The sequence below is a fragment of the Monodelphis domestica genome, chromosome 6 (genome assembly GCF_027887165.1).
Source record: "Monodelphis domestica isolate mMonDom1 chromosome 6, mMonDom1.pri, whole genome shotgun sequence".
In the NCBI taxonomy this organism is placed as follows: Eukaryota; Metazoa; Chordata; class Mammalia; order Didelphimorphia; family Didelphidae; genus Monodelphis; species Monodelphis domestica.
Genome location: NC_077232.1, coordinates 199,447,980 through 199,464,007, shown reverse-complemented (window position 1 = coordinate 199,464,007; position 16,028 = coordinate 199,447,980). Strand labels below are relative to the sequence as shown.

Sequence of the window (16,028 nt, the reverse complement as noted above, 5' to 3'; positions counted from 1 at the left end):
AGTTTCTTATCAGCTCAGTTTTTTTTTCTAAACCTTCTTATTTGAAAATTAGCAAAGCCACATACATATTGAGAGGCAGTGGAGAGGGTTACCATAGACCTGTTCCAAACTCAAGATTCTATCAAGACATTTTCTTCAAAGAAACATTTTCTTGCTCAACCAACTGACTAATCAAACATTTATTAAGTTCTTCATTGCAAGGCTTTTGCCAAAGCATTGGAGATACAAATGTAATGAATGAAAGAATCCCTCTTTGTATAGTGTTTAATTTGAATCTTTTACCCACAAAACTACTATCCCAAGTAAAACTACAATTCCCAGCACCCTACTCTCTACCTCTCATTACGTGCTGTTGCAGACAGGAGATAAATTTGTGGAGTTCCAACTCTTGGCCTCTTTTTCCTTCCTGTGGTGGCTTTGGAGGAGTGGGATTTTTTGAGCAGGTAGAAAACCTTAGTCATGTGGTTCTATTTTGTCAGAAAATAAATTTTATAAAAACAATACTTGAAGTTTTGGACATTAATTTAAATCTTACGATAGGTCTTAGATTCTTAATCTCAGTTATCATCCCATAGATTTCTCTAGAAAATTCAGTACATCACAATCTTTGAATTTAATTTAATTCAACAAACACTTATTAAGGTCCTACAATGTTCATCATATTCTTCTAGGTATGGGGAACAGAAGAGACTTTTTTCCATTTATTTTATTATATTATTATTTATTTATTTAATATGTTTATCATATATTGACATAATTTTAATAATAATTTTCTGACATTTAAAATTCCATATTCTCTCCATCCCTCTCATGCTTCCCCCTTCCTAAGATAGCAAATAATATGATATATGTTGTACATGTGTAATTACCTATTTCTATATTTCCACATATTGCTTACATTAGAAGAAAATTTGTGGGGGAAATAAAATGAAAAATCCTATGCTTCACTATGCATCCAGACTCTGTCATTTCCTTCAATGGGGGTGGGTAGATGAGCTCGCCTTTTCATCATGGTTCCCCTGGAGTTGTCCTGTATCCTTGCCTTGTTGTTAATACTTAAATCATTCCCAGGAAGTCATTATACATTAATGTTGTTACTGTGTATGACATTTTCCTGGTTCTGCTCACTTTGCTTTGCATCACTTCATGTAAGTTTTCCCATGTTTTTTTTTTTTGTGATCATCTTGTTCATCATTTCTTATGGCAATGCAATCATTACAATCATGATTCAACTTGTTCAACCATTCCCCTGTTGATGAACAGTATTCCAGTTTCCAGTTCTTTGCCCCCCCACACACACACATACACACACACATACACACTACTATGAATATTTTTGTACTAGTATGTCCTTTCCTCCTATATTTGAACTTTTTGGAATACAGACCTCCTCGTGGCATTGCTGAGTCAGGGTGTATGCATAGCTTTGTGGTCTTTTGATCAGAGTTCCAAATTTTTCTCCAGAATGGTTGTATTAATTCCCAGCTCCACCAACAGTGTATTAGTGTGCCAGTTTTACCACATCCCAACATTTGTCATTTTCCTTTTTTGTCAAATTAGCCAATCAAGTAGATGTAAGCTTTGTGTAATTAGAATCTGCTCCCCAAGACTCTAAATTCCAGCATCCCACTTTCATTCTAAGATTACATCCTTAAGTTTTAGAGATAAAGTTTTGTGTAGCTCCATCCCTTTCACTCTTTTCTCCTCATTGCAGCTAGGATAGCAGGCTCTATGCTAGCCAGGAGAATCTAAACACGTGGGTTTACTTTTTGTTAAATAATTAGGTTTGAACTTCTATTTCTTTTAGTTTATTTTCTTTCTACTTCAAGTGATTATTAATGAACTTTATAAAATATAATACTTGGAGTTGTTGGATATTAATTTAAATCTTACAGCTAGTATCTCAGAGTTCTTTTAATTTGCTTTTCTCTAATAGTAATTTGAAGCATTTTTTCATATGAATAAAGGTAGGGTAGCTTTCATTTCTTCATCTGAAATTTGCCTGTTTATATCCTTTGGTTATTTACCAATTGGGCAATGCTTTGTATTCTTATAAATTTGACTCATTTCTCTACATATTTGAGAAATGAGGCCTTTATCAAAGATACCTGCTATAGAAATCCCCTCTATTTGATGTTTCCCTTCTATTTTTAGTTGCATTGGTTTTGTTTGTGTAAAACCATTTTTGTAAATTTAATGAAGTAAGGTTATATATATTGCAATTTATAATATTCTCAATGTTTTTTTTGGTCATAAATGCTTCCCTTATCCATAGATCTGACAGCCAAACTATTCCATGATCCTCTGATTTGTTTATAGTATATCACCCTTTATTTCTAAATCATGCATCCATTTTAACTCTACCTTGGTATATTGCATAAAGTGTTGGTATGCCTAGTTTCTGTCATACTCTTTTCCATTTTGCTAAATAGATTTTGTTGAATATTGATTTCTTCTATGAAAAATTGGATATTTATGTTTGTGAAACACAGTTACTATGGTCATTAGCTACTTAATTTTGATTGTCTTACCTATTCTATTAATCCACTCTTCTGTCTCTTAGACAGAAGCAGACTATTTTGATGTTTGCTTCTTTATAATAATTTTTAGAGCTGGTATCTCTAAAACACTTCTTTTATATTTTTTCATTGATATTTTTGGCATTTGTTCTACAGATGAATTTTATCATTATTTTTTCTAGCTCTATGAAATAATATTTGAGTCAGAATAGACTTTTAAAGCAACTAAAGGTATCATTTTAATTGGTCTCTAAATTACAAATATTGTAACTGACATCCAGATCATGAGACCACACATACCTAGAATATACATTTGTTCTTTATCATTCAAAGTATAATTTAACAGAGATTACACAAAAAAAGGTTGACAAAGTAGTTAAGATTAAATATAGCTATTAATTGCCAGTGTAAGAATGTCATGTTTGAATCTATAGACAGTAGAGAAACACTAAAATTTTGAGGCATGCCTGCACATTAGAGAGAATAGTTTGGCAGCTTTATACAAGATGGATTGAAGTTCAAAAGCTTGAGAGTCAGAGAAACCATTGGGTAAGTTATTGAGCCTCTCTCTGATCTTATAAAGTGAGAGAACTGGGCCAGATGAACTCTGAAATGACTTCCTGCACAAAACTGATGAATTCACCATCTCTGATTCAGACAACAATTCCCTGACAAATATACATTGGTATATTGGTGGGATGGGATGGAATGGAAAAAAGAGAAAGAGAAATTGGACCAATGATTTAACTGATATAAGGAACTTTCAATGATGAAACTCAAGAAGAATATCAAATATGACTGCCACTTGCTCAACCACTTACAATCTTGGAGAATCATCTTCCTTAATCATTTTTATTCCACATTTGAGGAAACTAAAACTTATGAAAGAACTGCCTCTTCCAACAAAGCTAATAAGTATCTGGAATTGAACCCAATTCTCATCTGACTCCAGAGTCTATAATAATTAGACCATTTCCTTTTTGCCCTAAAATAAAGCTCTAGAAAGGTTCTTATACCTATGATTATCCATTTAAAAGAGGTACCACTATCTAATCTATCTAATGATCCCACACACAGGCATTCATACTCTACTGTAAATTTTAAATTGGCACAAGTATTAACAATATAATGTACTTCCACATCCATTTTTTAGTGTTTCACACTGTTAGCACTGGACCAAGAAAAGTTAGTTGTGTTTTGCTTTGGGGGCAACAAAAGTCAACCAATTACAAGCATGCATTTTAGGATTGTCAACAAATACAAATTCTAATTACATTTAAACAGCCATTATGTTCTTTAAATCCAGTTTCAAAAATAATATCTAACTTGTTTCATATATTTATATCCTACTAGAGTCTAAAAATTGATACAAAGGCAGGCTCATTATCCTTGTGACAGCCATTTGCCACAAAATAAGTTCAAATTTCAAATTAATACGGAATGCTAGACACTAAAATATGCATGTGCTTCTATTATTATCACAAAATTTGAATTTTTTTATATTAGTAGTTAGTTAGCATCAACAAGTCATAGAGATGGTGCAAAATAAATCCTAATCCTCATAATTATAATTGAAATATAATTTTCACAATAACTGGGAAACCTGTTCTGACTAGGACTATTTTAAATTATCAATTTACATAAAAGAAATAATTTTAAATAAGAATAAATGATTACCAAAATCTGTGTTGTCCACCTGACATTTTTATAGTGTGCTATTTTTTTCATTTTCTCACTACCAATAGAAGAGATGATTTATCTATGCTCTAATGAAAAATTAGTTAATTGAAGATATGGCTCTTAAGCTAAATGAAAAATTCAAACTTTAGGCACTAAAAAATGATCTAGATATTAATTTTTAACTATACTTATTTATAGCTTGTTTAATGTTTGAAAATTTTACCAGCATATATTCAGAAACAAATAAAAACCCAACCATTAATGAAGCACCTATGCTTAATGAATCAATATTGTTTTGAAAATTGGAGTTAAGACTTTTGCTAACATACTATAAAAAACATCATTAAATCAAAATTCTTAACCATGTTTACAGAAAGAATAACATTATATTCATGAATCTCAAATTAATATTATTATTTGAAGAATTATTTTAATCTTAGAAATGATTATACTCTTATAATTATATTTGAAGTACATATATAATTACTTTAGAGTTTTAGTAATTCCATTAATGAATCTCAGATATTCCCATACTTTAAAATCTTCACATCTTCTATACTGCTTGCCATTGTGCTAAAAATCAGCATTCTTCTTCCAAAATTAATTTTCCTGATATATTTTATACATATTCAATATTCATGTTGATGGCTCCCAAACAACTAGACTACTTAGTTCCATAGTATCCTCAACTTCAAATTTTTTTTCCATCTCTACCAAACAATAATTACTCTCTAGCATGATAATAATGGAACAATCAGTTACCCAGAATTTTACTACACCTAGTATCCACAGCTTTAATATCCTGCTCTCTAACAACCATGTATCCTTTCACTTGTGTCATGGTCTCATTCACAATAATCCTACTTTTGGACTAGAAATACATTAATCTTCTAATTCTCAATTTTTATCCTATGAACCTCTGATCTTTCTTTAGTACTCTTATCTACAGTGCCTCCAAATCCTCCAAATTCAGCATTGACCCTTCATTAACACATGAATGTTTCACCATTATTATCTACTACTTTTAAACCTCTACAGCTTCTTCCCTGAATTTCCACTATTTCCAAAACTCATATTTTCATCTCTGTGTAACTTTTGCCATCCAATTTCTTTATTCTTGTTATACAATCACTTAGTATTGATGCTGAATTAATGGAATCTATTGTATTTACCAATTATAAATACATGTAACATAGGCCCAGCTGCACTCTTGTTGCTATTCAAAAAGCCAATAGGTCATTTATATATATATATATATATATATATATATATTTGCATACTTGTTTCCAAGAGAGGGAAGTCACTTTCAATGTCAATTTTATATTAGTCTATTTTTGTGTTTTTGATGCCTCCTCTTTTGGTCCTACTAAGTAAGGCAGTTCAATTCAGAAATAAATAAAGATAAAAATTAGATAAGATATCGATATAATGTCTATCACATGCTAGGGTCTAGGCTAAGCAAATGTCCGAATAAAATACATTTTAAAAATAATTCTTTAAAGACAATATATGAAATAGTAATATTTGCCTTTTGGCATAAAATATCTGAAAGTAATCAACATTTTTTATTCAATAAATATATATATAGTTGATGCAGATCCCTATGGTAGGGACTGAGGAAGAGGTAAAGTTTAGGTAAAAATAGTTTCTGGCCTCATAAAGCTTAAATCTTAGTAGGAGGATGTCACAAATACATCTCATTAAAACATAAAATAGTGTATGTAGTATGTATGAATTGGAGAAAATAAAGTTTCATATGGAGCTAGAATTTAATGTCATTACTGATTAGGTAGACCAAGAGAGTCTTTATAAATAAGGTTATCTTTGATAAGAGAATTTTTAAAAAAGATAGAAATCTAATAGATGAAAATTGAAATGTCTATATTGAAGGCATAGAGAGTAAAGAATAAAAACATAAAAATAGAAAAAGAAAGAGTATTTAGAAAATAGAGAGTAATTTATTTTGGGTGATACCCAGTATGTCTGGAGAGAAGTAAAATAAGACTAAAAAGCTAAAGGGTGCATATGATAAATGTTTTTAACACTTCAAAGAGGTTAAACTCTTTTAAGGAGATGCTAAATATTTTTAAGCGGAGTAGTATCATAATTGATAGAGGAGTAAGAAATATTTTTAGGAAATAGTTTGAAGGATGACTTGGAACAGAATTACATAAAGATAGGAAGGCCTAAGAGGTACCTACTCTAATAGAGCATTGTGCTGTGTGCTAGCAACAAGGACAATATCTTTGTTTAATTCTTTGCATTGAAGGGAAATCGCAGAACATCTACTTGCTGTGTGACATTAGGTAATTCACTTTGACTTTTTTAGTCTACGTTTCCTAAACTGCACAATCAGAGATTTGAACCATATAATCTCTCCAGTTCAGAAGTCAATGTGTTCCATATATGTAGTCATTTCCAGGAAAGAGTACATTCTCTTCCTTGCCCCATTCTTTTCCTTTATGAAATAAAAACTGGGTTTCAAATATGGTTTCTTAAGGGTGAGTTTTAATGATTCTCATGCCTTTGCTTCTTAAAATCCATTCTCAAATCCAGTTAATCACAAAAAAATTAATTCCTTCAAGATTATTTTACATTTAGAATCAATTTTATTCACTAGGTTACAAAGCTTTTTTTTTTTTTAAACCCTTACCTCCATCTTAGAGTCAATACTATGTATTGGTTCCAAGGCAGAAGAGTGATAAGGGCTAGGCAATGGGGGTCAAGTGACTTGCCCAGGGTCACACAGCTAGGTAGTGTCTGAGGCCAGATTTGAACCCAGAACCTCCCGTCTCTAGGCCTGACTCTCAATCCACTGAGCCACCCAGCTGCCCCTTTTACAAAGCTTTTAAAATTTATTTTTGGCTACATTTAATATGAAGACTAAGGAGGCAGAAAAGAATTTCATCTTTTTTCATTATAAATATTTTGCTAATGTGAGCTTTAAGGCTACTTTAAGGGATTTCCTTTTCTTTTTTCCACTTATTTCTCTCATTTTCTCTCTCTTCTCTCCTTTTATTTTACATAGGAAACAAAGGTGTTAGAAAACTTAAAGTTACTATAATACCAAGTATTGTGCAATTTCTATGTTTTACCTCTGTTAAAGGTCAGATTTCCAAACCAAATTCAAAAACCTCTTTTAAGACTATATTTTACTAAAACTTGATATACAGTGATCCCTCACCTATCTGGGAGTTACATTCCAGAGACTCCTATAGGTGAAAATCCACAAAGTAGTGGCATTATATTTATTTTATTACACACACACACACACACACACTAATCCTTTATAAACCCTTACAACTCTCTTATAAACCTTTCCCACACTCTTAGAAACACTTAGCTAATCAGCACCCAGGATACAGAACACAGCACTATGGTTGGTCGCCTTTCATTTTATTAGCCTGTAGTGTCCCATGTACAATCTCCCTTTGACAAACTTGTGCAAGTGGTAGTGGTGTACTGCATTTTCATTGTGTACAGTATAGAATTCATCCACAAATTCCTGTAATATGGTGAAAACTCCACAATGCAGAATTATATATATATATATATATATATACATATATATGTATGTATGTATGTATGTATGTCTTAAGCCTGCAATGCAGTGAAACTGTGATAAGTGAACTGTGATTTAGGGAGGGACAACTGTATCTATTTATTTTAGCATTTGCTTTCAACCTGAGAATATTAAACAGAAGTTTTTGAAAATATTGATTTTTTTTTTGCCTGGAATTTTGATTTGATTTGATTGGTATAGGAAACTCTTTTGTCAGAGTTGGAATTTTAACCCAGATCTATTTGACCCTGAAACTAGCTATTCACTATGCCACGGCTGCTTCCAAACAAGTATTTTCTCTTTCTGGTATATTTGTGTATTTTTGCGTATGTGTATATTTCTGCCTGTCTGTCCCTCTTTTCCTTTTTCATGTCCTTTCTCTATCCCCTCTCTACCTCTCTTTGTCTCTCTGTCTCTGTCTTTCTCTCTCTCCTTCAAACTCTAAGTATTTTTGAAAGATATTTACTGTAGTTGAAATGTAGCCGACTGTTCCCACCCTGTTGCTAATTTCAGTTTTGCTGATTAATACCTATTTGACTTTGGGTAGATCATTTACCCTCTTGTCTTTTTAGCTGTAATATGGCAGGACTTAGACTAAGGTCTCCTCCAAGTCTAAAAGTAAAATAATGAGATCCAAAATCCAAATGAATCACATATTTAGCAAACTCAACCAGAATTTGACTTAAAAGAAATTTAACAATCTTCCCTCTCTCCTCTTGAGAAAGGAAATCTATTAAGAGTGTTTTATATTGAATTCTACTACAAAAATGTATCCTACATGAAATGGATATAACTATTTGGGTAAAGGGACAGACGATAAAAGGAATGCGTTTTTTAGTCAATGAATTTGTAAAAGGTCCTACCATTCCCCAAACTTGAATAGAATACCTGCTATGCTATTATTGGAATGAGTTTATATACGCTATTTGTCCTGACAATTTAAAAATAAAGAAGATTCAATATAATATATTATTACATGGGACCCATTAGCATGTTTGTTTTCAGTGCTGAAGTTCAAATTATTTTTCTCACCAGGCAAAATAAAAAAAAAAGAAAGAAAGCTTAAAGTAAATACACAGGTAAATTGGTATAAATTGACCAGTTGCTACCTTAGCTATTCATTGACTGGTGCAACTTATTGTGCTTCCACAAATTATCTACTGAGAAAGACTTTCCTACAGGTGATGTTTTTGCTGTACAAAGAAGAAAGAGCCAGTAAACAACTGGCCTCATTTCTCCTGCTAAGAAGCAAATGCAGGTTCTGCCTGAATGCAGCAGAGGCCTATTGTAACACCTCAGGAGTATTCTTAAGTATCATCAGCAGTCTCATCCAGCCATTAGTACATTATCTTGAGGATCCAAATCATTAGTTTAAATTAGGCTCACTTAATTAGCCAGCTGGTGCTCTCCTTGACACACTGATAATCAAGCTGTGCCTCATAGTTCCATAATGTTGAGACTGAAACCTGAGATCCATCAGCATTGTCACCCTCATCATCACCATCACACCTATACCAAAGAGCTTGCTGTCTGTCTTTAAAGTGGATAATATGACTGGGAGAATATGAGCTTTTGAGTTTTTGGTTTTGTTATTTGTATTTCTCTGAGCAGAATTGTGTGAAAATATTTTCTTGAAGATTGTTGAGAGTAAACAAAAACTAGAATTTGTATTATTAAGTTTACAGAATGGTTGTTGGGTTCAAAGGAGATAATGTATACAAAGTGCTATGTAAGTTTCAGAGTTTTAGAGTTTGCAAAGCACTTTGCATACATTATCCCTTTTGAACCAAACAACTACTTTGTAAACTTATAATACAACAAGCATTACTCTCATTTTCATTAGTTTAGTGACTTGCCTATAATCACACATTAAGTATTAGAGGCAGGATTTGAACCCTGGTCTTCCTAATTACAAATCTAGGAGACTATTATGCCCAGCTACTGCTAATCAATAGAATTAAGAGGCACCCAAACTAAACAGCTATTCTTAAAAATGCACATTAGGTATTATTGAACTACAGCTGTGCAAATGGTCCAACATGGATAGTGTTGGAACAACTCTTAAACATAAGTTAAAAGTGATTTTAAAAATATTTTAACAGAAATACCTTTGAAAAATTGAATATTTTGGAGCAGTTAGGTGGCTCAGTGGAAAGAGCACCAGTCTAGGAGATAGAAGCCCTGGGTTCCTGGCCTTAGAATCTGTCCTTAGAAACTTCCTAGCTCTGCGACCCTGGGCAAGTCACTTAATTCCAATCATCTGCACCTTACAGAACATATAGTATATAAGAATGTTATTCTAAAAATAAAAGTAACGGTTTAAGAAAATTAAGTGTTTGTTATTTGGGGGAGCAAAATTATACAATGATACAAAGAAGAAATGTACATAGGGAAAAGGATGAATTGACAAGCAGAAAAAATATTGTTCCAATTCTGTCATGAATGAATAGTAATGTTTATTTGATATATGACATGGCATAGTAGGTAGGAGTCTGTCCTTGATTTTAGAAGGACTTGGTTTCAAATCCTACCCTAGACCCTTAATAATTGTGTGACCCAGGAAGTTATGATATTTGAGCCTCAGTTTCATGAACACTATGGGGGTCCCAAAGATCCCCTAAATCTAAAGCTGCAGGCTAATTACCTATTGTCTTATCTAATGGATTTATATTTTATTGGTTTGTTTTATTTTGGGTTTTAGCTGTGTAATTTGGGAAAAGCACATCATTTGGAATGAGAAGACCCAGGCTCATATCCTAGCTCTGAAACTTACTCGTTCTCTGAACTTGTGGAAGAGAGAGTTAAATCGGATAATCTCTAAGGTGTCTTTTTCTTCTAAAATTATCAGATTTTTCATGGCTGCCAGTTTTCTTGAAACTCTCTCTAACCTAGCACCTTATAATAAAAGTCTTGGCAGTTTATAGGTAGATTTCATGATTGGCAAGTGCCAAGATCAGCTTGGGAGCTCATTTTACACTGAATTCTACACCATGGGGCTTTCCTTTCCATCATCTGAGATAGAGAGGTCAGGAATGACACTCCCACTTCTTTACTCTCAAAAGTGGGATTTAGAATAAATAACTAGTCCAAACACACTCATTGACAAAGCAGCTAACAAATCAATGAGGTGGGAGCTATAAAAAAATGAATGGATATAAATGGATAAAAAAATAATTGGGTGATGACCAAGGGTAGCTACTGAGCAATTTTCTTTTCTTTCTATCAAGCGGTGAGTCTTGTGCATGACTTTTGTTCCCCTAGCATCATGGTCTAATGGTTACTAGTTGTAAAAATGAATCATTTAATTATCACCTGTCTTCATCTGCCATACCCAGTTTTAATAGACCATGCTTCTTATGTCTAGAGTTACATATGGATAACAGTATCCATAGATGTGGACCCTGTTATTAAAAGCAGAGAAGAGTTCAGAGTAATAGTAGTAACATAATTAATATTCATATAGCACATTTGAGTTTTACATGGTATTTTTCATAAGAAACCAATACTATGTGTAGTACAACTGTTATTACTTAGATATCTAACCAATATTGATGCCCTGTCCCTCTATTAAACTATAAGCTTCTTGAGACCAAGGACTATATATCTAAACTGCATTTCTTCTAGTGCTTAGTAAAGTGTTTTGACATATAGATGAAATAATAAATTTTTGTTAGCTGACTGATATTTTATAGAAAACAGAATTGATGTTCAGATATGACTCCTAATGGCACACTGCTAGTAAACAGGAGAGTTTCAATTTGAACTTGGGTTTTGTGACTACGTATCTATTATTCGTTCTTCTATATTAAAGAAATTGCTGAGTGTCTTTCTGTGCATTATTTCTGTAAATCGCTCATATGTTTTGAAACAATAGCATTAAAATGTTTGCCCAGTGCATGAAAAAGCCATAGAACTGAATAAATATTTTTAATCTTTTCTTCCTTGCTCCAATCTCAAAAACATTAGGAGCATTGTGGAGAACATTAGGTAGATTTTTAAAAGTGATATTTAATTGAAAATATTATCCAGTTCCTCTTGTTTGGGGAATGACTGAATGATCTATGATTTAAAAATGGAATTAAATACTTTGGGGCCCTAAGGATTGATGATTTTTTAAAATAGTAGAAAATGGGATAATTTAAGTGGAATTATGAAGATTAAGAAGGCTACAGGGGTGTAATAAACAAAAAAAAAATTGGTCAAGTTTACTAAATAATTCTGTTGCTTCATAATTAAAGCCAAAAAGCATGTATCTTTCTCTTTACTTAATTACCAGTAACTTAAAAATGAAAAATAATCTGTAAAATCCCTCAAAATCATCACGATTATATTGTTCTCAATTGCTATTTGGGGGGGAATATATTTTGGAAAAAGAGTTGTTTCATGCATGTTTTGGGAGATGCAACTTTTCTCAAAACAAACAACTGGAAAATTACCAAAAAAAATATTTTTCCAGCATCATATCCAATGTGATTTTTTTTTGATTCCTGTAGATCATCCTTAACTAGTCCATTGAGAAGTTTTTAATTTATAAATTGGAAAGTGGAGAATCTGCTGAGAGTGTGCAGCCCTGTCTTTGTCGTAAATACTTTTAATCTTAGATGAGAGGTGTTTGTATTGAACACATTTTGTTTTATGTTATGTGAGCACAAAATAGATTGAAGTAACTGCTCTAGGAAATTACTTTTAATGAAAAAAGATAGCATTAACCTGTAAAAGTAGTAGCTCACAATTAGGGTGACTCAAATAACACCTTCATGGTAGTAATTTCTTTTCAGGTTTTAAATTAAAAGCCTCATATTATAAATGTTAACTGAAAAACAAATCTCTGCACAGCAGGGTGTAAATCAAGAAATTCTTTCCTAAAATAGTGGGCTTCTCATTAATGGAATTGGACTAGAAACCACGTTAAAAGAGATATGGCACCATATCGAAGTGTTTGCTCTCTAATAAAATGCATCGTCAAGATTCCCTTTCAGCATTTGTTGGGAAAGTGGAAGCTCTCTTGAAATATATTGCTCCCTTTGCTTTCTCAAAAGGATTAAGGTTCAGTTGAAGAAGCTCACCTATGTTCATTAAGTGAATAAAATCTAGGAATAGTAAGTAAACACTTGACTGATTAACCACTTTTTTCCAGACTTTCTTATGAGCACCTGTATGGCACACGATTTAATTAGTTGTTGAGTGAGTATATATCTATGTCATGTACAAATAATGAAGCTGGATGAATGTTTGATTAAAGCATGGTGAGTCAAAATCCATCAGAGAGCAATTTCAGCCATTAGATACTTGACTTGTATTTTTATTGTTTAAATTTAGCTGCTAGATGATCTCATTCTGATATCCTTTCCAATCTATTGTTTAGTTAATATTTTTAAAAATTCTCAAATTAATTCAAGACTCATTTGTTTTTTTTTTTTCCATTACAGGCAGTTAGCACAGACCCTGTTCCCGTGAAATTACATTATGACAAATCACATGACCAGGTATGGGTGCTCAGCTGGGGAAACATGGAAAAGACCTCACCAACATTACAGGTTAGTATATTTAGTTGTTTTTGTGAAGATCACGATCATTAGGGGGAAGGAGAAGAAAGGAATGTACATTTATTAAGTGCCAGACACTAAAGCTAAGAACTTTACAAATATTATCTCATTTGATCCACATAACAATCCTGGGAATTAAGTTTTAATTATTATTCCCATTTTACCTTTGAGAGAACTGAGGCAGACAGTGCTTCAGTGCTTGTCCAGGATCAGATAAATCATAAGTGGCTCAAGCTAGATTTGAACTCAGATCTTTCTGACTTCAGGAGCAAAAAAAAAACAAAAAACCAACATTTACCTTTTGCCCAAAGAATGCCGCTTGATACCATTTCTCAGTTTTTTTTTGGAAGGACAATACTAACCTAGCTATCTAAATTCATTCACCAAACTCTAAAATGTTTAACCTAAGGCCATTGTTCAAAGAAACTATTGATAGAAACATTATAGCAGAGAGAGTATAAGTATATTTTTTTAAGTTTTTTGGCTTATTACTACTTTTCTCATTTCATTACAAATAATTTTATTGGTTCTTTTTCATCTTTTTCTTGTTTGAGTAATTGATGCATAGAAGTAAATATCCCTAAGAAAACTAACCCATTACTAAACCAATATTGTAGTAGTATTTTTTCACTTGATGCTTCAAAATGTTTATCATTGTATGTGAAAGGAAATCTGCTTTTTGCCTTACATTTATGATCTTTACAAGTTAAGTGAAAAAGTAGTTAGCATGTAGGATTCTGAGCTTTCAGTCCTAGAAATTATTATTTTCTATAATGTTCCTTTTTAAAAGAACATCACTTACAAAATGATAGTATAATGAAATAACTCTAAAAGTTTTAAAGCTGCTTATCTTCTGAATATATTCTAGATAGTTCTATTAACATTTTCTATGACATGATACTAAGTTATATTAATAAATCATTGCTTTCTCTTGGGCCAAACTGTCTTCACCTAGCAGGTTAGATAAAGTAAATGCCCCTGTACTCAGGCACCGAATGGCATCGAAGGGTAGCAGAAAGCTGTCATGTTTTTCTACCTCAATACCACCATCTTTGAATAGTTTCAAACCTCCAACTCCAGGGCACCTGGTAAAATGATGAGGCTCCTATAGAGTAATCTCACATATTCTTTCCTCATTCATCTACATCATTCAAAGGAAAAAGAGTATATTTTACGTGATATTTGATCAATTTAAAAATCTTTGAGATATCCCTTTAAAAATCAATAAATGATTATATTTCTAAGGAGGTACTTGTATAGAATAGAAGGGTTATTGAGTATGCAAAGAAATATAAGAAAAAATCATTATCCTTAAAGAATTTATAATATTGGTGACCAGATAATACAGTAATGTATATGTATATTTTATGTATATGGAAAAGCGATCTCCTCAAAGTGGATATTTTTGCCAGTGGGGAAAATCATAACCTAACCATGCCTTCTTATCCTTATGACTCTTGTTGGCATTCTCTATAAGAAATTCACCCATGGATGTTGGGTACTTTTCTTCTTTATCTCTCCATTATATGTAAACCTCTGGTAAATATGGGTACCTATATGGCCCAGTCAATAGAGCACAGGGCCAGGAGTCAGGAAGTCCTGAGTTCAAATTTGGCTCGGGATTTTTTGACTTATATATTAATACATAATATATATTTGGCTTATATATGTTAAGGAGTGCAAGATGCTTAACCAATATATTTGCCTTAATCCGATGGAAAGGGAATGGCAATTATTCCAGTTATCTTCCTCAAAGAAATCCTATTGAAAGTATTGGGATCATGAAGAGTTGCAAAGAAATGATTGAATAAGAAGTGCAAAATATGGATTGCCCAACTTTTATACTTTATTATTGTCACCTACCTTATTTTCTGATTATACATGTCTCATAAAACTTTTTTATTCTGCTTCTTATGGACAATATGCTTCACTTATTTGAGGCCATATGTTTCTCCTCATTGTGCATTAGATAATTTATAGTTTGGATTGCTCAGAGACTGCACTATTCCATGGGTCATAGTCATATAGCATTCCTGAAAGAACATTGATATCTTTTAAAAATGGGATTTTGTATTACAGAAAAGCTTGAAACTTTTTAAAGCACTGTACAACTCCCAAAATGCTCTCCAGTCTGCTCATTTCCTCCTATTCAATTGAATTGAATTTGTTCTTTATCCTAAAAGAGCAAAAAGAGAGCTATTATAGTCCTTGAGTAGGGAGAAGGACATGATGAGAGTTGTGTTTTAGGAAGATTAATTTTACAGTTGTTTGAAGAAAGGACTATCTGGGGAATTAGGGGCCAGAGAGAGATAGTGAGAGGGAGAACAGGCATGAAGTCAGGAGCCTATTGCTATAGTCCTGTGTGAAATGAAAAACTCTTGGATTTGAGTAGTGGGGTTACAACTGAAACTGAAAGAGAAACAATGGAAAGAATCAAATCCATAACAATTATAGCTAAATAAATGTGAGGGATAAGAGAGATTGTGGAGTTTTAATGCAAAAGGCATCTATAGTTTACTGAACATGAAATCCTGGACTAATGGGGGGTAACTCAGTCCATTTAGGTGAACCTCACCTGAGACCATTTTTTATTCCCATTATGAAAAATAATTGTAAATGTCTCTTTTCATTATCAGTGTATGATAATCTGTCTTTCCTTCATTCTTATTGTTTCATTTTTGATCACTAGGTTTTTACTTTTATCTAGAAGTGTGGCAATTA

The 16,028-nt window shown here is 32.5% G+C and overlaps 1 protein-coding gene across 4 annotated transcripts in view; it reads left to right on the top strand.

The window, feature by feature from the left end:
- Positions 1-16,028, top strand: part of FSTL5 (follistatin like 5) — a 980,329-nt gene that overhangs the window by 897,806 nt on the left and 66,495 nt on the right. For all 4 annotated transcript variants that reach the window (XM_056802833.1, XM_056802834.1, XM_056802836.1 and 1 more), the window contains one exon: positions 13,191-13,298. In XM_056802833.1, the coding sequence (XP_056658811.1) occupies positions 13,191-13,298 (108 nt within the window). The remainder of the gene's footprint in view (positions 1-13,190; positions 13,299-16,028) is intronic.